At 49.4% G+C, this 24,980-nt stretch overlaps 1 protein-coding gene across 12 annotated transcripts in view; it reads right to left on the bottom strand.

Annotated features, from left to right (window-relative positions):
• The window catches only part of OBSCN (obscurin, cytoskeletal calmodulin and titin-interacting RhoGEF), a 3,169,051-nt gene that overhangs the window by 1,199,785 nt on the left and 1,944,286 nt on the right, over nt 1-24,980 (bottom strand). For all 12 annotated transcript variants that reach the window (XM_069647058.1, XM_069647065.1, XM_069647061.1 and 9 more), the window contains 4 exons: nt 24,696-24,860; nt 21,269-21,427; nt 18,793-18,970; nt 7,196-7,309 (listed from right to left, as the gene is read on the bottom strand). In XM_069647058.1, coding sequence (XP_069503159.1) covers nt 7,196-7,309; nt 18,793-18,970; nt 21,269-21,427; nt 24,696-24,860 — 616 coding nt within the window. The remainder of the gene's footprint in view (nt 1-7,195; nt 7,310-18,792; nt 18,971-21,268; nt 21,428-24,695; nt 24,861-24,980) is intronic.

Genomic DNA, 24,980 nt, shown 5'->3' with positions numbered 1-24,980 from the left:
CGGGGGCTGGCTCGCACTGGAGTGCCTGAAGACTGGCTGATACTTGTGTCTCTGGTCCTGGCCCAAAACAGTGTTTGTTTGCCTTGCCTGCTCTCGTCGGTTTCCAGCTTTCTTTTCTCGTGATTCCGTTTCCTCGAATCCCCAAAACTCCCCCCACCCTGTACTTCCCCCCACAACTGGGAGCACCTGTCGCCCAAACATTGAACTTATAACTTGGTGAACTTAAACTTCGTCGGGATGATCCGACCTAGGGTGGTAGCTCCTGTGGAGTTACCTGGACTGTCCCTGAAACTGCGATGCCCAGGCAGTGGCGGCCGCAGTGGTGTAGTTTCAATGGTGTCCCGTAGCGAATTCAGTGTTGTGATGCCCAGGCCTCATCCGTTCTCTGTGGTATTCCTGGAGGGACGCCTTGGTGATTCTGTTTCGGGGTCTGTCGGAGTGAGAGGTGGCGAGTTCTGCCCGGGCCCGGGTTTGCGAGCGGACGGTCCAGAGGGCGAGCGTCGGGCCGCGGGCCCATTGAGGATCTGTGTTTCGAGCCAATCCCATGCTTCTTTGGGGTTGTGGAATAGGTGTGTCGTACCCTCATGGTGGACCTTGAGCAACGCCGGGAAGAAGAGGGCGAACTTAATTGACAGAGAGTGAAGTTTCTTCTTAACAGAGTCAAATGACTGGCGGGACTTCTGGACCTCTTTAGTATAGTCCGGGTAAAACCCCACTTTGTAGCCGTTGCATGTGATTGGGCCGGAGGCCCGTGCCATCTGGAGGATGGAGTCTCGGTCCTGGTAATTAAGGAGGCGTGCAATTATAGTTCTGGGCGGGGCTCCTGGGGTAGGTCGCCCAGTGGGTACCCTATGTGCTCTTTCAATAGAGAAGAATTTCGACAGTTTCTTGGGGGCAAAGATATGAGTCAGCCAGTCTTCTAGGAAAAGTTTGACACTGGGGCCTTCCTCTTTCTCCGGGATCCCGAGAATCCTGAGGTTATTGCTTCGTGCCCTGCCCTCACTGTCTTCGGCTCGGTATTCGAGTTGGTTGACCTTTTGGGCAATTATGGCAAGTTGTTGTTCCAACTGTCGGACGTTATCTTCTTTGTCCGACACTCTTTGTTCCGCTTCTCCAACCCTAAACGATAGGTTGCGGAGATCCTGGCGTAGGAGAGACACTTCCGTGGAGACTCCACCTATCTTGAGTTCTAGCGATGTTCTCGAGTCCCCAATTGCCTTCATTAGGTCATTCAAGGAGAGTTGGGGGTCCTGAGTTTCTACTCTGACACTTGCTTCTGCCAAGCTTTGTGTCTCCTGGCGAGGGGGGGCCTCCACTGTGTACAGGTCCATTTTACTCTGCAGGGTCTGCCTCTTGGCCTTGTCCTTGCCCATGGTCGAGTCGGTAATTAGTATGAGGATTTGGGCCCGTGTGGGTGCCCCACGGGGATTGACGTGGAAACCAGGGTGAGGTGGGCTTGCCGGGCGTCTATCTTCCACCACTTTGTCTTCGCTCCCGGGCCTCGGCGGGGCTATGTGGATCAGTGTTTGTCGATCCCCTGTTCTGGCTGGTCTGGTGCGCCTGTTGGAGGAACAAGAGTCCGTTGGGGGGGGGTGTTCGTGGTTGCTCCCCTGTTGGAAGGAGCGTAGTCTCTGTGAGTATGGGCCTTTCCACGAAAGCTGCCGGATGTGTGGGGAGGAGGGGGGGGCAGCATGGGCGGGACTCAGCCCTGTGTTGTTGGTGCCCCGTGGGGGTCGTTCTGCTGCGTGTCTACCCTAGTTGCGGTCGTTGAACCCCAAGGGAGAAGAGTCTGAGGGGGCCCACCGTGGGCAGGTGGCTCCGTTGTTCGTGGGGAGAGGTGCCTCCCGCCGCTGCACTTCAAGTACGGCTCCGCTGTACGTAGGCCACGTGGGGAGAGCCGTATTATTGTTGTCCCAAGTGTATAAGGGGCCACGGGGGGAGATATGGCGATTCCCCCACCTCATTCACTCTCGTACTTGGTTACTGCTGGGCACGTGTGCAGCGTAACTTCCATCCACAGGGGAGCCCAGCACACGGTCCTTCCTGTCGTGCTGCAGCTCAACCCCGCGCGTTGCCGTCTCGCTGATGGGGGGGGTGGATCTCCAGGGGGGGGTCACGAGTTAACAGGCAGGTTTGCGTCCAAGTTCGTGGAGGGAGTATGGCGCGTTATTCCGCCCGCCTCTTAACGCTGCTTCCTGGGTCCGCTCGCTCGCAGCGCTGTCGGAGGCGGGAAAGGTGCCGTCTCGGATGGCCTCAGTTGCTACGGTTCGCGTCCTCTGTAGATTTCACCAGGGTTAGATGCGGGGAACCGCCGTTGGCTCTCCGGCTGTGTCGGTGGGTAACTGCCGGGCCCTGCAGTCAGCCCGGCCGAGCGTGTGCCCTCCGTCCCCGCTTTCGGAATCACCAGTGTCCGCCATGCCGCGGAGGGGGGGAGGGGTGGGCGGTCGCTTCACCCACACCACAATGGCCGCGGATCGCCGCCTGACGAATTCAGGTCGATTCTCGCATCCCCTGCACCGATTCGCCTCGGGGATGTGGCGACTGCTTCCCTGTTGTGTCCGCCGCCTCCTATGTGCCGCTGGGGTGTTCCTTTCTAGCAAAAGAGGGATACATTGTAGGATATTTGCCACGGCCACCAGGAGCTGGTGCGGTTAGGTCAGCATGCGTCGCGCGCGCATGCGCAGTCCTCTGAGGTCTGCTTTTTGACAGTACATCATCAGTGGACGAAGGAAAGAGGTCCATCCCTTCAAACGGAAGGTCTATGATCCTCTTGTGCACATCTGAGGACAACTTTGTGGCATGCATCCATGCTGTCTGCCTCATCTCGAGCCCCAGGCAGAGGCCTCTGCTGGCTGTGCCGATGTGCAAGAGAGAGGAATCCAGGAAATCCTGCGCAATTGCACGTGCAACCGCCAACCAGGTTTTGAAGGAGGCCTGGATCTGCAGAGGGAGCTCCGGCAGGAACTCCCTGATCTCTAGCCACAGGTGCAGCCCGGCTTTGAGATAACATCTCCTGCCGAAATACTCGAGGGCCTTGTCTTCCTTGGAGAGGCAGCTGGAGGCAGCACCTGCCATGGACGATGACGAGAATGGCTTGCAATACAGGGAGACTGCCACCACGACTAAAGAGTGTGGTTGAGAGTGGGAGGCCGAACAGACTGGTTCACCATCAAATAACCTACAACAGCTGTCCAATTTCTTGTTCCTCTGGGGGTTGGCCCAGGGCTTCTCCCAGACCATTCTAGCCAATGAAAGGACATCTTTCTGAAGGGGAATAAGGTGAGGCGCCGGAGGGCGGAGTCTCTGGGGTGTTCCCATGCCCGAGGCCGCACCCAGATGTGGTATACAGAATTTAAAGGGATAGCTCATTTTATGCTGCCAAAGGGTCCAGTACCGTCCCCATGTTGGGGGACGCCCACAAGGATGGTGTAAAGGGGACAGGACGTATGATTACGAGTGCCAGCTACAGTAGGTTAATCCCCATTCCATGGGGTCCATTGGACTCCATGGGGGGATTGCTGGTATTAAAGGCACTGGTAATACCGGTGCCGGTAATACCGGCTGTTTTTTGCTTGTTGGCGTGTCAGTCCAGGACCTTCACCAACACCCCTGATTCCTCAGGGGCCTGCTCTAGCTGGGGGACCCCCAAATACTCTGCAAGGCCTGAAGACGGTCATGCCAAAAAGGCTCTTCTTCCTGTGCGACTTCGCCATCATTGCCCCCCCTTTTTGTGCCAGATGGAGGGGAGTCCGGGTCCTACCTAAGAGGAGTTAGATGGGTCCCCCCCAGGCCAGATCCCGAAGGTGGCTGGATATTGACAGGCAACTGCGGAGGAGGAGGCATGGGTGGTACGGGAGGCAGAGGGCTTGGAAGCACCGGCAGGGCCTGGATCAGAGACGGAACGGGCTGCGGTACTGGGACGTCTAGGGGAACCGGAGGAGGACCATGGGAGTCAGGGGGTGGGCCTAGGAGGCATGACCTGCGGAACCCCCTCCTTGATGAGGCCCTTGAGGAGCCCTGACATCTGGGGGGAGCATATGAAGAGGAGGAAGCGCTCAAAAAAGCAATCCTCACAGGCTGCCGGATCACAGGGGGCACCGCCCTTCGCCGCACTGAGCCTTCTTTCCCGATCGAAGCGCTGAGGCGCCTGGGGCAGGTATCTGCTGAGAACATCCGCCTGCACTCCCCGACGGAAGAGGACTAGAACCTCCTTGAGTCATCCACTCTGAAGGTCGAATCCAAGATGGCCACTGGCCTTGCAGGCACCAATGCATGCTTGTCTGCCATCTTTGGGCCAGGTGCCATGACCTGGGAGGGAGAGCACGAAGGACCCACGCCTCGTGCTGGTTCCAACATGGACAAAGACTCTGCAACCGTGACCCTGAAGCAGAAGTGTTGACCTCGGAGATGGCTCTGGTAGGCCTAGGTCCCTCAGCCAGCGGGCCGGTAGTTGAATCGCCTTGCATGACGACCTCAGAGGTGGCTCCGGTAAGCTGCAAGCCCTCAGCAATGGATGTGGCAACCGTGCAGGATCGTGTCTGAGGATGGCTCCTGGAACCAGAACTCGACAGTCCTTTGCACCCCAGTGTAGAAGATAAGGAAGAGATGGAGTGCCCCTCAGTGGATTTCCCAGAAGAGCCCCTGGTTCCCTCGGCTTGGGAGTCGGTAGCCCTAATGGCCTCGGGTCTGTACAAGGATCGCCCGGAACAGCCCCTGGGCACCTCGGCTTGGGAGCCGGTAGCCCTAATGGCCTCGGTCTGTACAAGGATCGCCGGGAACAGCCCCTGGGCACCTCGGCTTGGGAGCCGGTAGCCTTAGAGGCCTAGGGCTTACCAGATCCAGAGTCCAAGGTCCCCTTTCCGGTTAGGGGCCCCGGGAAGGTGTCCCCGTGCTGAAGGGACTGTGTGAACAAAGGACCTACCTTCTTTTGACACCAGGTCCTGCCGACAAAACCCTTTAGATGACCGGGAGAAGAATGGAAGATCTCTCTCCAGCAGGAAAGATGACTCTTCAAGGCTCAGTGACCAATAGAGTTGCAACCCGCGCACGTGCCCCTGCAGTGGTCAGGCCACAGGCACTCAAGGCAGAGCGCATGGGGCTCTGAGGCCAAGAACGACCGATCGCAGGATGGGCATCTCGCAAAGCCTCCAACAGCCGACATGCGCCTGGGAAGGCAAGAGAAAGATGACTCTTCAAGGCTCAGTGACCAATAGAGTAGCAAGCCGCACACGCGTCCCTGTGGTGGTTAGGCCACAGGCACTCAAGGAAGAGCACATGGGGCTCTGAGGCCAGGAACGACCGATTGCAGGATGGGCATCCCGTAAAGCCTCATGCGGCCGGGAAGGCAAGGCACAGAGGGGAGTTGGAAAAGCTCCAGCGCCTAGTGCCTGTTAGGAGGAAGACAAGGAATAAGAGGTCAAAGTTGCTGCGCAGGATGGCATCCCAGCATAGGTGGTAGCCATATACCATGTCGGGTGATGGTGCATTAACCAAGGACCGAAGAACCTCAGGGATCCAGCCAGAGGAGGATAATCTGTTGGCCATGAGGATGGGCTCAAAGTTGACAACTCAGCCTGTGGTACAAAGGACTCCTTCATCATGTTATGGGGATGCTTAACAGGGCAAGTCTCCCTTTCAGACAGCCCTGAACCATGACCCATCTTCTGGGGGGGATAATAGATCTGAGTCCTAGTTCGAGGACCTCACTGAGGTAAAGTCGATGGTGGTTGTCAAGATGGTGCTTCAACGTCCCTCACAGCGAGCCACCATTTTGAGCCGCGGAAGCTGCGGCACACTTAAGAACCAGGGAACTTTCTTGCAGTCCCCTGTGTGCCTCACTGGAGGTTTGCGAGTGCATTCAGGAATGGCCCCAATGTAGGCGGTATAAACCTTGAGGTAGCTCCAGATATGGTATCCTTTGGAACACTCAGTCCCAGTGAAAAACTCAAAAGGAGCACCGGGAGGACGCTTGTCACCACCACCGGTAAGAGAACACGAAAGGTCATCAGTTTTTACACGGTTAAGAGACCCTTGCAGGTCCTCTGCTTTTTCACCGGTAGAAGCTGCAGGTAGAGCAGAGTAGAGCCATCCCAATAAGATTGACACCTCATAATTATTGAGGAAAGAGGAGGCTACATAGGAGCATGGAATTGGAAAAGGGGAGAGCAAAAGGAAGGTGCCCAAAGGGCAGGATGGAATCAAAATGGTGATCAAGATAAAGGCAAAAGTGTGAGCAATGGAAGTAATAATGTGAAAAGTGAGGAAAGACACATGAGGGGATTGAAGGAATTAAAGATTGGAAAAGCAGAAGAAGGGGCACCAATGGTGGTAAATATTGAAGAATAAGAAGCAGGGCAATGGCTGTAGGTTAGAACTGAAACGGGCATGGCCGGAGAAAGGGAAACGTGGAGAAATAGAAACAAGATTTATAAATATATATGTATGGAAGCACTTTTAAAAATGCAGAAGTTTGAAAATAACAGCAGAATCCAAGAAATACACTACAGATAATTTAATGTAATTGGGGTGTCGTACACTAATGCTGTGAGACGGAGCATGAGATGAGAGCATGCATCCTGTTTTCTCACACACTCCTGTCTGACATAGATGAAGAGCTAGTGAGATCATGAAATGTTCCCCAGGAGCACTCAGTCTGCCCATTACCCTTCCTACTGCAGCACTTGCAGTCCCTTTTTATTCCACACCTTTGTATGGCAGATTCATATGGATTGTTACAGCAAATCACACCCTTGCTAGACGAAAATGAGGGATCTATGATCATAAGGGCAGATCCCGATTGTCAGGAATTGTGAGCAAACCTGTGATAACATTTCCTCGAGTTTCTTAAAGATATCTGATATTTCCAAAAAAACATTATTTTAGAATCAAGCCCAAAAACCCTTGCTTCAGTCAAACTGTATGACAATAATGCGTGGATTCTCTGTTTAAATTCATTCTCTTGCTGTTATTAGGCCTGTACTATTAACATGACCAAGCAGAAGTTTATGTGTGTGGGGAAGGATGTTGGGTTTCCTTGGTTACCACAATGTGGTCTGGTGCCAGGCACTGTAGATTTTGAAAGTATTGGCACATTGAAGACTTAGTGATTCACCAAAGACGTAAGCAGCCATCTGTATGGAAAAAAAGAAAAGCTCAGATCATGATATGAATTACAGGCTCAACCCTCTTGTCGCACCTTTGTACCAGCTGACGACAGGCTTCGGTGATCCAATGGCACGGCAGGCAAGTTTCACTGTCTCTCCCAATTCTGCTGTGCAATCGGCCAGTTTTTCGACAAATTCAGGAGGACCTGAGGAATGAAGAAGAGTTTGCAATTTATCGTTTACATGGAACATTGCAAGGAGAGAAGGCAGAGCATTTAGCATCCTGCTATGAATGTAACCATACTTTCAGATAAGCAAGAAACACCTTGTCGTCTTTGACCTCCTGATAATATGTCTTCACTTTCTCATCCCACCACCCTGTCCTTCACTCTGTATGTTCCTATTTTTTTGAAGTGCTCCATTGCTTGCAAGCTAGGTTCAGACTATACAAATCCCACACATGCATAAATACAAGGAAGGAAACCATTTTGTTACAATGAAAAATTCGCATTTTTCTTTTGTAAATTCAAACTTGACGCAATCTTAATCTTTCTACTTAAACTGCTGATCTTTAAAAAAAATTATCTCTAGCCCAATATGTGAAAGATTTTTGCAGCAAGTGCGATCTGTGTTGATGGCCCTTGAGCCCTTCTGCCATAAGTAATCTTTAGCATACATTCGTGAACACATTTTGACATGGGCCCTTAAATTGTCAAAAACGACTGAAATCCATGGGTTTAAAGGCACCTTCGAGTCTGCATTCTAGCTAAAAACGTAGATACATCTGCCCAGCCATGAACAATATTCCCTATACTGAGGGGCACAGCACACAGACTGCCTTCGGCCTTGTCTGCCAGGCAGGTTGTGAGATATTTCCACCAGACCCATTGCTCTAAACGCTTGACGTAGCCAGCATTCGTTAGTTCATTCAATCATTAATCGCAGTCTGTCATGTTCCTGTTTTTGCATAACATGGATATTGTTTTTACGAGTGTCTGCTCTTAGCATCAGGTACGAATTGCAACCAAAAATACAATGTTGCCTTCATTTAGCATAGTTGTATTATCCAATTAAGAGCAAAAAGAAGACACTAGCGGTTCTTTTCACTGGTACTTCATATTCCTCCACAGTCACAGTTTTGAAGCTGTTAGCAGTAGCTAATGAGAAAATCTTAATGTGGAATATAAATGACTGTCTTTGGAAGCGACCGCAGTGTTCCTACTTGAATTCACTTTGTGATTCTGGGAAAAACAAGTGTTCTTCCTGCTCCTCGCCATTTCACATTTGTGCCTAAATTGAGAGCTCTTATTTGAAACATGCTAATATCTTGTATTAAGTGTTGTGTTAAATAAAGAGATATCTACACAACAAAGTCTTACAAGAGCCAAAAAGGACAGACTGGAAAAGTGGGCAGAGCGGGCATGCATGCCTCTTAGTTCCTCAAAAAGAAAAACATTTAAATGAGAACTGGGACCTGGGGGGCGCTGTTGCGCCGAAACAAGATGGCCGCCTAACTGCAGTGCTCCGGACTGGGAGAGCGCAAAAACCTAAAAAAGTGCCCTAATATACTACGATTCTACTCTACACTGGCGGTGTTTGTGGGTGAACCTTCAACCTACCCCTCTGCCAACTCCTGGACCTGGGCTTCCCCCGGGAGCTGAGCTTTGAGCCCCGCTCGGATTGGGGCTGTGGTTTCATCTCCGAGCCGTGCTGCGGCTCCAGGAACTGCAGCTCTCTCTGACACTAGAGAGCGCGGCGCTGCAGGCCGCTGCGGGGGAGGGGCGTTGAAGACCTCCCGAGCGGGCCGAGCTTCCACGGCCGGCGGATTCACCCGGCATCTCCCGGATCCAGGCTCCTGCTCACCACTGAGGACCCCACTCTGATACGCCACCACCCCCGCTGATCGACTTCGTGGTGGCCTGGAGGTTCCGGAGTCCCCGCTCCCGGCCTTGCGCGGCGGGCAACGAAGATATTGACGCAGGTTCTCCTTCCTTTACCCTGCTTTCCTGCTTGCCTGTTGTAGGCCCCGTTTGGACTGGGGCCGCGGATCGCTAGCCCGCTCCGGGCCGCGGCTCCTGGATCTGCGGCTCTCCCCGACACTGTAGGGCGCAGCGCTGCGGACCGCTGCGGGGGAGGGGCATCGGGGCCCTCTCATGCGGCCCGGGCGGCCACCCTGTACCAGAGCTCCTGCATACCCACTTGGGACTCCACTGGCTTCGCAACCACTGCAGCCCGCCAACTTCGTGGGAGCCTGGAGGCCCCGGAGTCCACCCGCCTCCTGGTCCCACAGGGCAGGGGACGGAGACACAGCCGCAGGTCCTCTCTCCTCCAGCTTACTCACCTGCCCTCCCTCCGCTGCCCCCCTCAGAACACAGAACACTGCTTACGGCAAGGTAGGGGGCACAGGGGGGGTTGTCTTCACTGGCTCCGTGGCTCCCGGACTTCCATCCTTGTTCACTGCGGGGGAGCCGCGCGGCCCGCTGTGCCTCTGCGCGGCGGCGGCTCCGTGCCAGGCCCCCCGCCCTGGGGACACCTCTCCTGTAATTGGACACATACTGCGGCTGGAGGCCCACGCCGGACTGCGCTAGTACCGTTGCCCTCTTTTCCTGCAACTCACCACGAGCTGACTGCACCGGCGTGTCGTATCAAGCCTACGACCACCAGCTTTACAAACCTTTGGCCTCCCTGTGCTCTTGCAGCCCGGGGGCAACGTGACTGGCTTACTGGGCCCCGGAGTCTCCCGCCTCCTGATCTCACACGGCGGGGAACGGAGTCACCACCGCAGGTCCTCTCTCCTCCAACTTACTTACCTGCTCTTCCTCCGTTGCCCCCCCTCCCATGGAACACAGAACTCTCCTCACGGCAAGGTGGGGGACACGGAGGGAGTCGTCTCACTAGCTGCAGTGATCCCGTGCTGCCCGCTCCGCTCACTACAGGCGCGCCTCGCGGCCCGCCACGTCTCTACTTAGTTCTGCACCGAGCCCCCCGCGCTTGGGGCGCCTCTCCTGAAATTGCTCTCTCCCCCCGTGCACTGTGGGGTCACATACTGCGGCTGGTGGCCCGCGCCGCACTGCTGCCGTTCCCCCCCTTTCCCTACCACTTATCACGAGCTGACTGAACTGGCGTGCTACATCAGGCCTGCGTCTACCAGCACTACAAACTTTTGGCTTCCCTGTGCTCTTGCAGCCCAGGGGCAACGCGACTGGCTTACTGGCGTGACCCTGCCGGCCACCACCTCTCTGCTCCCGGCGGAGCACTCCCCTGGTTCCATTCCACCATTGCTGGGTCTCTCGCGCCCAGCTTGAGGTTGGCCTGTCCCTTGTCCCCCGGCGCTGCCCTGCCTCTGTCGGCCCATGGCAACCTAGGGGAGCATAGCTTGTTACCTACTGACTGGCTTGGTGTGGTCCCTGCCATATACCCTTACTTATACACGGCGACGTGCCTGGGCTTCGCGGGGAGCCATCACGAGCGCGGTGGTGCTGTGGACTTTGTGTATCTCCTGGTTCACTTGGACCTACACCGGCGGCCGGCCTGTACTACTGCTGATTGCCCTCCCGCCTGTTGCCGGTGCATTGTCTGCTCGCCTTCCCCCGCTTGTAGTGTGGCATCCAACCCGTACCACGGGAGCTCTGTCTGCTCGTCTCATTCCTCCTCGCAGTGAACCGCCTGCTCTAAGTTGCTCACGACTGTGCTCCCACCGCTCCCCATTTATAGCACTCCTGAACTTATAGCTCTGCTCTCCACCATGACTAAGGGAACCGGCTCCAATAAGAAGCAAAGTTCACTAAACATGTTTGCTAAGACCCCCTCCAAGTCACTTTCTGATCCCCCGGAGGAATCACCGACCACCACTGCACCCTCCACCTCTGACGACTCGCAGAAAATGCTAGAGTACATGCGAGAGGGTTTCACCACACTCCATACTAAGTTAGACGATATGAATGGGACCATCTCGTCTATTAAGGCCCATATGGAGAGGACGGACAGCAGGGTCGCTGAAATTGAGACAAGGGTTGGCACCGCAGAGGATGACCTGATTTCCTTGCGTACCGCTGTAACTACCTTGACCAGCCGGGTCTCTGCAGTCGAGAAGAAAAATGATGACCTCGAATCCCGCTCCAGGAGGAATAACCTCTGCATTGTAGGTATACCGGAGGACAACATTCGAGAGCCTATGGAGGAGTACGTGGAGCGCACCCTCCTGACGCTCCTGGACAACCCCAAGCTGTCAGCACAATTTGCAGTGGAGAGAGCCCACCGATCCCTAACTGCCAAGCCCAGGCCAGGTGCCCCGCCCCGTCCCATCATAGCCAGAATCCTCAACTTCCGCGATCGCGAGGGGGAGCTACATCTGGGGGCGGCTAGAATACACTTGTATCCGTATTACTCGGTGGCTGTTCAGCAAGAGCGTAAAACCTTCCTTGCGGAGAAGAAAAGACTTCGAGACTTGGGAGTCAAGTACTCCATGCTTTTCCCTGCCAAACTGAGGATCGAACATTCTAATCAAACGTATTTCTTTACCATCCCGGAAGAGGCTTCGAAGTTTATAGACAAACACATACCTGGCTGATCTAAGCAATGTTAATATGTCTCACATGCTTCATCATCTATTATCATACCTGTCCCATGGGATTGGACCGCCATGGCGCTCCCTCCCTCACTGTGAGAACTACTCATCGTAGCCCACTACTGCACAGGTTGCTTCTGTTACCCCTTCACCTTTCCGTATAGGCAATGTTTTGTTACCATGCTGTCTCATCATAGTTCCTATTATCTGTTTCTTGTTGGACTCACAGCCTGGGCCTACCCTGCTCTCTCAACCCATCCACTTCTGTATCATGTTCCTGCACCCTGGTCCCTCATTAACCATGATTTTGCCTGTTCCTTTCTTGCGCTGTATCGGATCGCACGACCCCATCCTGTTTCTCTGCGGGTCCTAGCTTATGGGTCTGGTACCGTGATGACCTGCACCCGCTCTATGTTCTCCACCTTTACCTACCACGTAGTATAAACCTCCTTACGCTCTCCCCAGTCCGGCGGCCATTGGCCGGCTGCTAACAATCCCCCAGGCGCTGATGCCTAAAAGTTCACGGTTGTTCTGGTTTTGTTCGGGTTTCATCCCTCTGATTGGGGGAGGGATATGGGCGGGGGGTTGGAAGGGAACGTTCTGGTTTAAAAATGTCTTGACAGCCTCCGGAGGCCCCGCAGACACCGCGCCCAAGCAATCCACATATACAGTCCACCATCTGCATACACCTAAGGTACACAATTTTCACGACCCTGGAATCCACCCTTGTTTATTCCACCGCCATTCATATGAAAATGGCTGATACCTCCCTGACTTTTATGAGCTAGAATGTCAGGGGATTAGGCAATCATAAGAAGATGCGGCAGATCCAGCTCCACGCCGAACGCCACGGAGCGAAGATCCTTTGCCTACAGGAAACCCACGCTCGCTCAGAGCAATGTGAGCGATTCGCCAGACAATGGGGCTCCCAGAGATATTACACTAACTATTCCACTCAGAGTCGAGACACCCTTACCCTAATACATAGTAGTCTCAAGTTTACCTGTCACCAATCCCACATAGACCCACTTGGTAGATTTGTACTCATCACTGGTATACTGCAGCACCAGGAGATAATCATCCTGAACATATACGGTCCCAACGTTGACGACCCCGACTTCTACCATCACCTAGTCACGTTACTTGAGAGCTACCCCCTGATCCCCATTTTATGGGGCGGGGATTTCAATACTATATTAGATGTCACCTTGCATAGGGCCGGCTCTCGCCCTCGTCAACTGTCTAGAGCGGCCTACTCGATCTTGACCTCGCTTCCCCGCTTGGCACTGGTGGACGCTTGGCGCCTAATGCATCCTGATGACCGTACTTACTCCTTTTACTCCTCAGTACACGATTCCCACTCCAGAATAGATAGATGGCTGGTCACAGACTTACTGATTAGATGCGTAACTAGCTTAGCCATTCTCCCCAGGACACTATCGGACCACTCACCAGTACTAATTTCCTTAAATTGGGGACCTGACGCCAACAAACCAAGGCTGTGGAGGTTGAGTCCTCACGCGCTCCTCGACCAGGTTTTCGCCTCCGAGCTCGAATCCTCAATTGAGGAGTATTTCGAGATTAACTTAAATTCTGTCTCTACACATGCCGTGCTATGGGAAGCCTTCAAGGCACACACGAGAGGAGTCGCCATCTCTAAGAGCAGTGGTATCCTTAAAACCATCCGCGCCGACATCGCTACCAGCGAATCGGCCCTATCTGCTTATGAATCACAGTACGCTGTAGATCACTCCCCGGCTACCTTGGCAAATCTGGGCACTGAGCTGGACAGGTTCCGTGGCCTTGCTGAACGCGAGGTTAAGTTCCTGGACTCCCCTCGTTTGGCGAGGAAATACGGCAAGGGTGAACGCCCCGGCAGAATGTTGGCTAGACTGCTACGCCGCGAACTTGGTGCCCCCAGCATACCAGCCATTGCTAGACCAGATGGCACACTCGCCACCTCCCCTCAAGACATCAACTCCGAGTTTCTCGCATTTTATATCTCCCTGTACTCGGAGGTCGACACCTCCCAGATATCCGAAATCAACTCCTACTTAGAGAACCTCCCGTTATCAGTCCTATCAGCCGAAACTAGTGCCTCCCTTGAGCGGCCCTTTACTCTAGAGGAAATCGTTGAGGCCATCGAGTCACTGGCAGCGGGGAAGGCCCCCGGCCCCGACGGGCTCCCGAGGGATTTCTACAAATTATACAAAGCCCAACTAGCGCCGCACCTGCTGGCCCTGTGGGAGGAATCGTGCGAAATGGGCATACTCCCACCATCTCTCCGTGAGGCACTCATCACAGTGCTCCTCAAGCCTGGTAAAGCCCCCACGCAGTGTAGCTCCTATAGACCCCTCTCCCTGATTAATAGCGATATTAAAATATTTGCCAAACTACTTGCCAACCGCTTGGGACCGTATATGTCCCACATTGTTCACCCAGACCAAGCAGGCTTTGTCCCGGGCAGGTCCACCTCCCTAAATTTAAGGAGACTCTTTAATATCCTTAACAGAATCAACCCGGCCACACATGCAGTGGCGGCCACATTAGACATGCAAAAAACATTCGATTCAGTTTCTTGGAAATACTTGTGGTGCGTCCTCGAGAAATGTAAATTCGGTCCCAACTTTCGCGCCTGGATAAAGCTTCTTTACACTGCCCCGTCAGTCAAGGTCCGTACGGAAGACAGATGCTCTTCCCCTTTTCAGATATTTAGAGGAACATGTCAGGGATGCCCCTTCTCTCCGCTTATTTTTGCAATTGCCATGGAACCCTTCGCTGACATGATCCGGCAGTCACACTCACACAGAGGGCTGCGCACGTCTGGCCAGACCGACATAGTCTCCCTTTATGCTGACGATACCCTGTTGTTTGTTCGATCCCCTGAAATTAATTTTTTACCAATACTGACAGATGTGGCTCGATTTGGGGACATATCAGGTTTGACGGTCAATTGCTCCAAGTCTATATTATTCCCGCTCACGGACTCGACACAACCCCCTCAGGATCTGCATGGGTTCACCTGGGCTTCATCTAGCTTTACCTACCTGGGAGTGGTGGTCTCCAGGCACCTGTCACAGCTACGAGACGACAATTATCACACTTATTTAACCAAGCTTGAAACTAAAACCTCAAGCTGAACTAAGCTCCCCCTTTCGCTAGCGGGCAGAATAGGCATACTCAAAATGATCGGATTACCTCAATTACTGTATCGTTTTACCAATCTCCTTCTGTGGCCTGGGGATACCTTTTTTCAAACACTGCGCACCATATGCAACACATTCCTTTGGCACTCCGGGGCCGTTCGGCTCAAATTGACTACACTAACTGACCCTAAGGCGTTGGGCGGCTTTAGCGCACCCGACTTCATCAGATACTGGGTGGTGGCCCAATCACAGTTTGCTGCATTCTGGTTCAACACTACTGATCCCCCCCCTCATGTTCGCCTTGAGAAGCTGGCTGTCTGTGACCGAGTGATCGGGTCCCTGGTCCTCCGCACAATCTCCCCTTCCTTAAACTCTGCGAACCCGGTGGCTTGTACGGCTCTGGCGTTGACTAAACTCTGGTCCATGGTCGGCTCACCCCGTCCGTTTCACGGGGATCTGCCTCTGTGGAACTTCCTTCCCGATGTTCCACACATCCCACTCTCGGTAGTCGCCCGCTGGGCCGCTGCTGGCTTCCTGACTTTACGCGATGCCTTCGAACAGGGGAACTTCATAGAATGGTCTGACCTCCCCCCCTACTCAGGCACCGACCTTCGGTGTGGCTACAGTACTCTTTACTTCGAGCGCATCTCAAGTCCACTTATCCAGACTTCCCCGCCTTGCCCACTGATGAACCTATAGTGGAGGAGCTCTGCTCCTATCTCTCCTTCAGCGGTAAAGTGTCGCGGCTCTACTCCTTACTGCAGACCAGAGCGGCCCCCCACTTTGCCGAGCTGAGACGCAGATGGGGGGAGGACCTTGATGCCGAAATAACTGACGAGAGGTGGGCTTGGATGTGCGCCCGGACTCACGAGGTCTCCTACAATACTAAATTTAAGCTCATTCAGTTCAAAGTCTTACACAGGTACCATCATACACCCGTGAGACTCCACCGCATGTTTCATGCCAACCCCCCTACCTGTCCTAGGTGCGGCGCAGATCAGGCCTCCTATATACACATGCTGTGGCTATGCCCCCATTTGTCCCAATTCTGGCTAGACATCTGCTCTACATTATCAGACATTCTAGATCACCCAATCACCCCCACCCCACTACATTGCTTATTCCATGATTTCCCACAGCTCCCCCGCGATGCTAAGAAATTGGCAGGCCTCTGCATGCTACTGGCAGTTCGCTGTATATTACCCTGCTGGCTTCGCCCTAGAGCGCCTACCTACACCCAGTGGCTCAGATCGGTCACATGGGCTCATGATACTGAGCAGTCCTGGAGTGCTCTACAACATCCCCACTCCAGACCAAAGGAAATCGGTCCGAGATTCCGTGACTATATCTCTGCCATGACCTCGCCCTCCACCTCTTCTTCTACATCCCCAGATGCTTCCCCCTAAATAGCATACTATCCCGGGGCATGTATATTACTCTCTGTATATTTCCCATTATTGATATGCTACATTCATGCAATTGTATATGTTTCTTCCTCATACTGTTTGTAAATTGCGCTGGTGCCTTGTGGTCTTCCTCTGGTCCTTTGTTGTGCAGTCAAGTCAATAAAAAAGAGTTTTTAAAAAAAAATGAGAACTGGGACCTTTCTTGCTGGACTTGTAATCTCTGAGGTTAATGAGAACTCATGAGCAATGATGTTACTACTCTCATGAGAACACTTCCAGAACAGTACCGTGGATGTAGGGCGGATTCTACACGATGGATGGTAGAAACTCAATCTATAAATGTCCTGACTAAACTCTGCATGAGTCCTTTATTCTCAGCATGTGCTTGTAATAGCAAAAGAACCTTACGTTTATGTCTACCTACATCTAAAATATTTTGAAGATTATGGCTTGAATGTATCCAGGAGCCTTGATGTTTAGACTGTTTCCCTAACTAGTCCAGTCCAAGTGTAGGCATGGCGATCACTTTCTGATTAGGCTGATCTCAAAGCACGGTTTAAGAGGTTCTGGGAGAAATGTCCAGTTAAAGCTTAACAAATGGTGTGCTGTGGTAACTAGGACTGGGGCAATGCACTAGATATCAGAATTCCAAGAGCACTTGAGAACCCCTGTCTCTTTAACCTGTCTAGGTGCCACATCTGGACTTAATGGACCTACTCCAATTTTATTTTAGGACACATAATATGAGTGCACTGACCCAGGAATATATCATCATATTTTGTGTCTGTGACACAAAGACCAAGAATGCTGGTGTTTCACCTGCTCCATCTGTTAGGTATTAGGTCAAAAGACCTTTTTTAAAAAAAAAACGAAAAAAAAAACGATTTAGATAGACTGCTCTGTGACCACACAGAGCGGTCTTTCTAAATCGAACTGTCAGCCTCTGCGATGCACATGAATGTGTGCTAGGGCTGACAGGCACGCCAGCACCCGGAAGTACCATCAGGGGAGAACGGGTAAGTGTTTGTGTTTTGCGTGAGGGATGCAGATTCGGGTGGTGTAACCCCCCCCTGATTTGGAAGAAATCCCACAAGAGAGGGTGGGGGTGGTGTTGCGGTTGAGGGTGTTGACTGAAGGAATGTCATGTTTTCGAGTTTTGTAGGCCACCTTAAATCGGCCTAAAAAAACTGTCTTTTTGTTAGGCGACCTACAAAAATTGAAGCAATGACATAAAACCCCCAGACACCTAGTGAGTGATGACTATCAGAGCATATGACATAACAGTGATAATGGTGATATTTAGGAGTTATGTTGCCTGTGTGTGCAAACCATGAGATACAGGGAAGTCTCACATACAATCACTTTAATCACCTGAACATGTCATGGTACAGTGCAGTGTAATGTGCCACTATATACAAATCAATGTAATTCTCAAATGGTCTTCCTTCTTTTATTAGCCACGGGAACGTGCCATTTTGATTCAAACTTCCCATGTAGAGAACATTAGACCCTTCAGTACACAAAAACGGACCCTGCTGAAACAGAGGCAGTACCCCTCAAGTGATGGAATTTGAACAGTGGCAGGCACCTATTTAATTAAACATACCATCCTAAGAAAAGCCTATCTTGAAAGATCCCACACTGGATGACACCCTAACTCTATGGGTCTGTTCCAAACTGATAAATATCAAATCGCCCCTTAATATGTCCACCATCCACTATTCTTCACTGAACTAAGAGCCTCGTGCTGAATCTCACTCTGCATGACACAATCATTGAATTAACAGGAACAGGACCATGGATATACAGCCTTCAGTGAGGGCTGCACACCCTAAAGACCTAAAGTCACTCAATTATAATATGGTTAAATATTTTCAGGTTTTCATTGCAGATGGTCCTATACATTCTCATTACAACGGGTATGGTCATTTTATTTTTTCTGAATCGTAAGCAGATGTCTTTGGGTATGGCCAATGCATTTCGGACCACAAGGTCCTTCATCAGGGCAAAATCTGCTTGATGCAAAAATGTAACATTATGCTCAATGCCACTTAGATTTCGTATCTATAAAGCTGATTTAATTGTCACTCTGCTGAAGGTAGACGGCTTGGAAATTAAGTGGTCTGCTCCGAATTTGGAATAATAATGTGCGTACCGTGTACCTTGTTTGCTGATCCAAAACATGGTGTGCTGCCGAGACGGGATATGCTCGACCCACTAATGCCCACTCGCCAATCACATAACAATCATTGAATTTCCTTGCCAAATCTATCCTCCCGCCTTTCCTTTTCATGACCATTCCCTGCTTCCTCTCCCTTCACAAATTGTCCCTACCAGCTGCTAGTTTCCAATAAGCAAACAGGAATAGAAGAAAAGATGTGGGGGTTATTTACTAATAGCACTGTAGGAACACTTTCTATTCTGATGTCTGAATGAAGTAAAGCGAGATCTCATAATTAAGGCGGATGTATGTGGTGGCATCACACAGCTACCATGAGCTATCTGCTAGCAGAAATAAATGGTGTCCCCACCTAAGTATGTCACTCTGGGGTGGCATGGGACATACTTACTCCAGGCTGGGAGGCTGAAACGTTGCTGGATGATACAGATGTCCTTCACCCAGGAGCTCTTGATGATGTAAGTGCGGGCCTGAAGAAGGTACTTGCGCACTGAATCTTCTCGTTCATGCCAGATTTCAAAAGCCCGATCATCTCCTTCTACCTGATCATTAATGTCAATGTTCGTTAGCTGAGATGGGAGAGAAAACATTTACGCCACAGTCACTATATGGAGCATATGTGTCATGTGCACCGAACATGGGATTTGGATTGAACTGCATGCGATTCAAATGCTTCACTCATTCTTTCATTCATTCATTCATTCATTAATTTGTTGGTGCATCCGTCAGTCCCCCATTAATTTATTAATTCATTATTTTTTCAACACCCTATTTTGGCCATTTGGGAATGTTGTACTTTATGCACATGGCTATCTCCTTCGCTGTGGAAATGAAGATGGGAGTTAGAGGCTGATCGAGGACAGCCTATACTTTTTTCAAAAAGATAGAAACATTAATGAATATGCCATAGGTTGCCTTTTTTGTGTTGTTACTTTAAGAAAAGCTGTCATCATTCTTTACTCTATTTTGATAGGCCTAACAATACCTTATTTGTGGTTAATGATCCTACATCTGAGAAGGATTGTCACGGACGATTGGGAGGTTTCCTGACATATCAGTAGGATGGGGAGTAGAGTCCATTACATGTACAGCATTATAAGTCACACTTCTCATTATCCCAAGTATATCCCAGTAGAAATACCCTGAAAACCCAGCATGTCAACAAAACATTTAAAAAATAACTTCATCATACTAGTAAACAGAATATTTTCAAAACGATCTACACTTTAGATAATAGGCTTGTGGCCCAAAAGATGACCGACTTACATGGATACTGATGGACTCATTGCAAACCATAGATTAATAAACTAATTTATTAGGAAAAAAGTTAAAAGTTAACAGTTATAATTTGGTATTCTTCACATAATGCACATTTTAACGTGTACTGTTGGTGACCTTTTAAAAGACTTTTGTTTTACATCGAACTATTCAAGTGGGCTCACTGAAGAAGTGCGAGTGGACTGTGAAAATTGAGGTGGCTAACAGTCCATGCTTGCCACCTGCGTTTCAGGTTAGATGGCACACTCTAATATAAACTATATTTTGAGCAGGTTGGACTGGTGTTAAATAAAGTTGTACGTGCAGAGGATTGGGAATAGAATGTTTGTAAACAGACAGTCATTCAGAGGCAGGATTAGGGGGGATTCATGTATGACGAATGTAGATTTTAAAATGGCAGTAGTCATGGAAGAATCATAGGGAAGATTTGAAGAATGGTCAAGGTGTGACTAGAGAGCACCGCCTACCTCAGCCAAGGAATCACTCAAGGGTTTCATATTACGGTATTCTATGTCAAACATCCATTTTCTGCTCAATAGCAAATCACTGAAATGTGTCTTTCGAAATGTTTACAGACTGTACAAATACAGTTTTCAGCATTTGCTAGTAAAGATCCAGTTTCTACATTTTTAGTCTGAAATTCTAAATGTGCCCAAATGTCTGAGATTTCTACCAATAATGTGGAATTGTAAGACACAATTGAGGATTTTACTATGAATTAAGGCCCCTATTTCATAACACTTGAAATATTTGGTAAGGTGTGAATTTCGCGACATTGTGATGCAGCGGAATTTGCCAAATTATACCAGCAACGCCTAGGAAATAATTTTTAGCCCAGTAGAATTTAGTGAACAGCAGCATTCTTGCTCATCAACATGAATATGTTGGCGGACTAGAAAGAATGGGAAATTATAGCATATGATCTATAAAAAGCTCTCCCCGCCTCCCCATGCTCTACCCTCTTCTCCCTCGTGTTTAGGTGGGGGCGGGGGGCTGGGCCTGAAATCCCACAGGAGAGGGTGGGTGTGGGGGGAGGAAGGTTGGGGTGCGCGGGGAGAGGTATGAAACCCCCTGAATATTTTTTTTTTAAATAACACATTTTAAAGGTCTCAAGATAAAAAGACCTTTACAATGCTGCTATACAATCAAAAGAAAATCGGGCATTGTAAATCTGTTTTTTTCTCTTGAGACCTTTAAAATAAGATCTATTCACATAGAACCGATTTCCTTTCTACTCTTTGACTTCCATACTTAAAAAAAATTCCTGACCACTAGGGCTGGAAGTAGTGAATGCTAATGACATAATTTAGTGACTAAAGGCAAGAAAAACAGAAGTACACAGTGACCTGGCTGCATCCCCTGCAGATGTAGACGCATAGGTTCTGTTCACAGAAACAAGCCATAGTGTGCATTCATCGGTCACTGTTCTGCTAACTAAATATCCCCAAGCTAGGCCAAACTGTACAAACTACTTCAATTATATTTAATTTCTGAATCACACTTGGGAAGCAAGGTCTTTTGTTTGCAAAAGGGTCAGGGAGAGTATAGGCTAACGGCTGAGGAATCTGTACAGACAGCTTGCTCCAAACCTTCATCATGTTCTTGAAGATGTAGCTGTACGTGTCGGTTTTGGTGTCCCGCTTGGGTTTACAGATTAGGATATAGTTCTTGAAGAGGAAGACATGCCGGTTGTGGCCTTTCCAAGCCATGCGGGCTCCTGGAGCTCCTTCCCACACGATGAAGTGACCCTGAGGAAAAGAAAGCAGACAGTGAACGCATCGGGCACAGAGGAGAATTGAGAACCTCTAGGACTATTGTTGCTTCCAAAGGAAATGTCAGTATCTATTTGTTATTTTTTTGCACTATGATAACTGTGTTTATCCTGGACCTTCTTGAACTAAGTTATCTGTCTTGTCTAAAATTGCATATTGTTTTTTGGTCAGCTGCAAAACAAATTTGTTTTGGAATAACAGAGACCTGCCCTACTATTGGGCACCTCACACACCTTGTTGAAAGGTTGGGAAACTGCATGAGCAGGTAAACACAGCGTGAGAACCCGAAATCCAGCTGCTTCCATGTACTTCCCTCACACTTTTCAGTATGAAATAAGGAGAGCTAAGAGAAAGCATTATCATAGGAATGGTAGGCATTCTGAGTGGGAATTTGTGATCAAGAGGAGGCTGGAACTACTACAGTGGTGCCACAAAATAATCATGAAAAGTGATAATTTTTCAGGTGCTTTTTTACTGGCTTGAGGTATGTATACTTTAGTAATACCACCCATTGCACATGCAAATGAGAGGAGAGGAGACATGCAAGAAAGAATAAAGGGCCCCATTGGTGATATTTATGTTGGAAATACAACCACCACTCCCACTGCTGGATTTACCATCAAATTATGAGTGGTGTAATGGCAGTGTTAATCCCTATTGTTGGAATCCATAGGACTGCATGGAGATTGAGGAGGAATTACTGCCGGGTAATTCCACCCTCTGTCATTTCTTCAGTTTTTGCTGGTAAAGTGGTGGTGATACCTTCTGTGATAATGCTGAAGGCATCTCCTCCATTCTAAACCGAGACTCAGAGTTGGGCAGTGTAGTGAACTGGTGGTAAAAAGGCAGTAACAGAATTATTGCCACTTACCACCAATTTTTCCCACACAACAGGATCCGTAATAAGGCACAAAATTCCTTTTCAGCAACTAGAGTTAGTAAAGCATGAGGGCCTTGTGGTTTCATCAATTCGTTAATATTCCTCAAATTTCTGATCCACTGCCAAACCTTTATCCTCACCCAGAAGGTGTACCAGTACAAAATACATGTACTAATAAGGCAACATTATGTGTTCTAAATGTATTCATCCAATTATATACATAGTGAGTGAACTAAAACCTAATGTGTGATGTACCCTCTTTATTTCAATTAATGATTTATCCCAAATTCTTATTTGACCCTATAGTATAATGGCAAAAAGCAGACTCAAACGCGCATATCAAAAGAACAGAAAATGTCTCCCCAAGGTCTATATCTACTGGCAGATGTACAAGAAGAAAGACATTTATTTAAAGATATCCCTTCGGTCATTCCTCTCCATGAGGTCTGCCTTTTGCAAGTGCATTTATATAATTTATCTCCTCTGGCCTTCCCCAAGGACCAGTACTATCACTGACCCTCTTTAGAATGTTAATGCTCCCCATGACTCTCATCGTCTAGCACATAACACTGGGTGGCAGATGTATGCTGATGCATCTACATCCAAACCTTCAGGAGAGACTGTATGACCAGGAATCGCTGCTGGCAGGACTTAACCAAAATCCAAGGATAAATTAACTGTAAATAACTCAATGCGTTCAAGACAAGCAGTATCCTCTGTGGTCTAACAGGTCTAGTTGCTCTCCATTTCATCAGGACTGAATCATTTACCCCCCCCCACCTAAGCTTGTTCAAAAAGTGTGCAAGCTAGGAGCCATGGTGGACACAGACTTGTCCATTCATCAAGTCAAGGAAGCCAGTAACTGTCTATTCCACTTCCAACACCTCTTCCTTTGGGGGACATCTTCTGTTTAATAGCAATTCCATTGCATGGACTTGTAGCAGCCTCAGCTAACTGCAAAGAGCAAACAATTATTCTGCTGCACAATGACCATGTTACCAGGCCTCTACAAGAGTTTCACTGTCTCTCGACTAGGAAACAATCTCACTCGAAAATTCTCTGCTTAGTAAGGAAGGCAAAACATAGAAAAATGGGAGGAAAGGTTTTGAGGTCTACCAACTTTACATACTGCTAAATGCCAAACATCGAGATCTGTCAATGTACTGACCACCCACAGAGGTAGATCCAAACAGCTCATTGGCAGATCTTTGCATTAACAAGGCTCAACCTTCAGAAATCCCTCCCACACCACTCAGCACCAGAATACAATAAAAGAATCAATGAGATTCCACTGTCATCATGTATAACTTGTTCCCCATTTCCTTCAGTCTGCAGGTAGCATGAAACCCAAACATCCTATTGGCATTGCCCAAACAGTCTGAATTTGATTAATCTGGAATATCTGACCACTCCCTCATTAAACACCCCTCCCACACTGAAAAGACTGCACGAGCATAAACCAAGATACCACAACTCAATAAGAACATGAATTTAATCAATATTGAATTCGATGACTGCAAAGGTTCCGCTGAGAAGAACCTTTCCTTGCTGCTGGCACGAGCAACAAACCACGCTCCCTTGAATGCAGCTAGACCCTGTACCTCATCTTTGCCTTTTATCGCATTAATGGCGTCAGTACTCCAAATCACAGAAAGAAAGCTCTGCTTTTTTGCCATTGGTGGTATTCTTATCTTGCTTTTTCCTGAAGCTGGAAATCATGGGAGGAGCAGCTTTACAATAATAATATTGGCACACAGACAGCGGACTGGCCGACAGGCAATTAACAGCAGGATGGGGTTCTCATGTAACTTCTGAACCTCCCTCACTCAGAGTTATATTGTGAGTAACTGCTAGTTCAAGCATTACTATTCGAACCTTTAGAAATTCACCCTTGTAAAAAAGGGCACTGAAAGTACAGCCATGTCAGAGAATTCGGACAGAAAGTGAAAGTAGGCCACTCAAAAATGACAGCTTTTTTAATAAACTTGAAAATACAATGTAGTTCACAGGGGCCAACATTGTGGCTCCAAATCCCGAGGGTGGCCTTATAATAAGGTCATCCCGGGCCCTTTCAAAAGATGTTAATTATTTAGAAATTGCCACTAATGCTAGAAGATAGTCCCAGGGATTTATATATAAACCCGTAACATATGTTTTAAAGAAGTGTCTTCAAGATAACATACTTGATAAAATCCTGCAACGCATGGTCACCCTAGTAATTCTATGTACTAAGGTTAATTGCACTAATACTACCAGATCGCTTTCACTACTTGCAAAGTATCGGAGAGCTGGGCTCTCACTCTTGATATCATCTATATGCCCTTAGTGGAAAATCTTTTTTTTTGCTTACTGGCATATTCTTACCTGTCGTATGGGTTCACCCAGAACTTCCAGTGTTCCAGGGTAATTCTCAATTAAGGACACGTGCAGGTTGTTCTCAGCTCTTCGAGTGAGAGCTGACACAATGGCATAGGCTTGCTCCAGCAGGGCACAGTTCTTCCCATTTCTTGCTTTGTTCCGAATTAATTCCTGAATGTTAAATACACAAAGAATAGTATGATTTGCTAAGCTTCATTCCACTTTATGGCATTTGTCTCCCGCCAAAACCAAAATCATCTGTTTTGGTGAATTCGCAATGTCAATTCTTCA

The sequence above is a fragment of the Ambystoma mexicanum genome, chromosome 2q (assembly GCF_040938575.1).
Source record: "Ambystoma mexicanum isolate Mex_15411 chromosome 2q, UKY_AmexF1_1, whole genome shotgun sequence".
Taxonomy (NCBI): Eukaryota; Metazoa; Chordata; class Amphibia; order Caudata; family Ambystomatidae; genus Ambystoma; species Ambystoma mexicanum.
The sequence above is the reverse complement of the archived record's forward strand: the minus strand, read 5'-3'. Positions and strand labels throughout refer to the sequence as shown.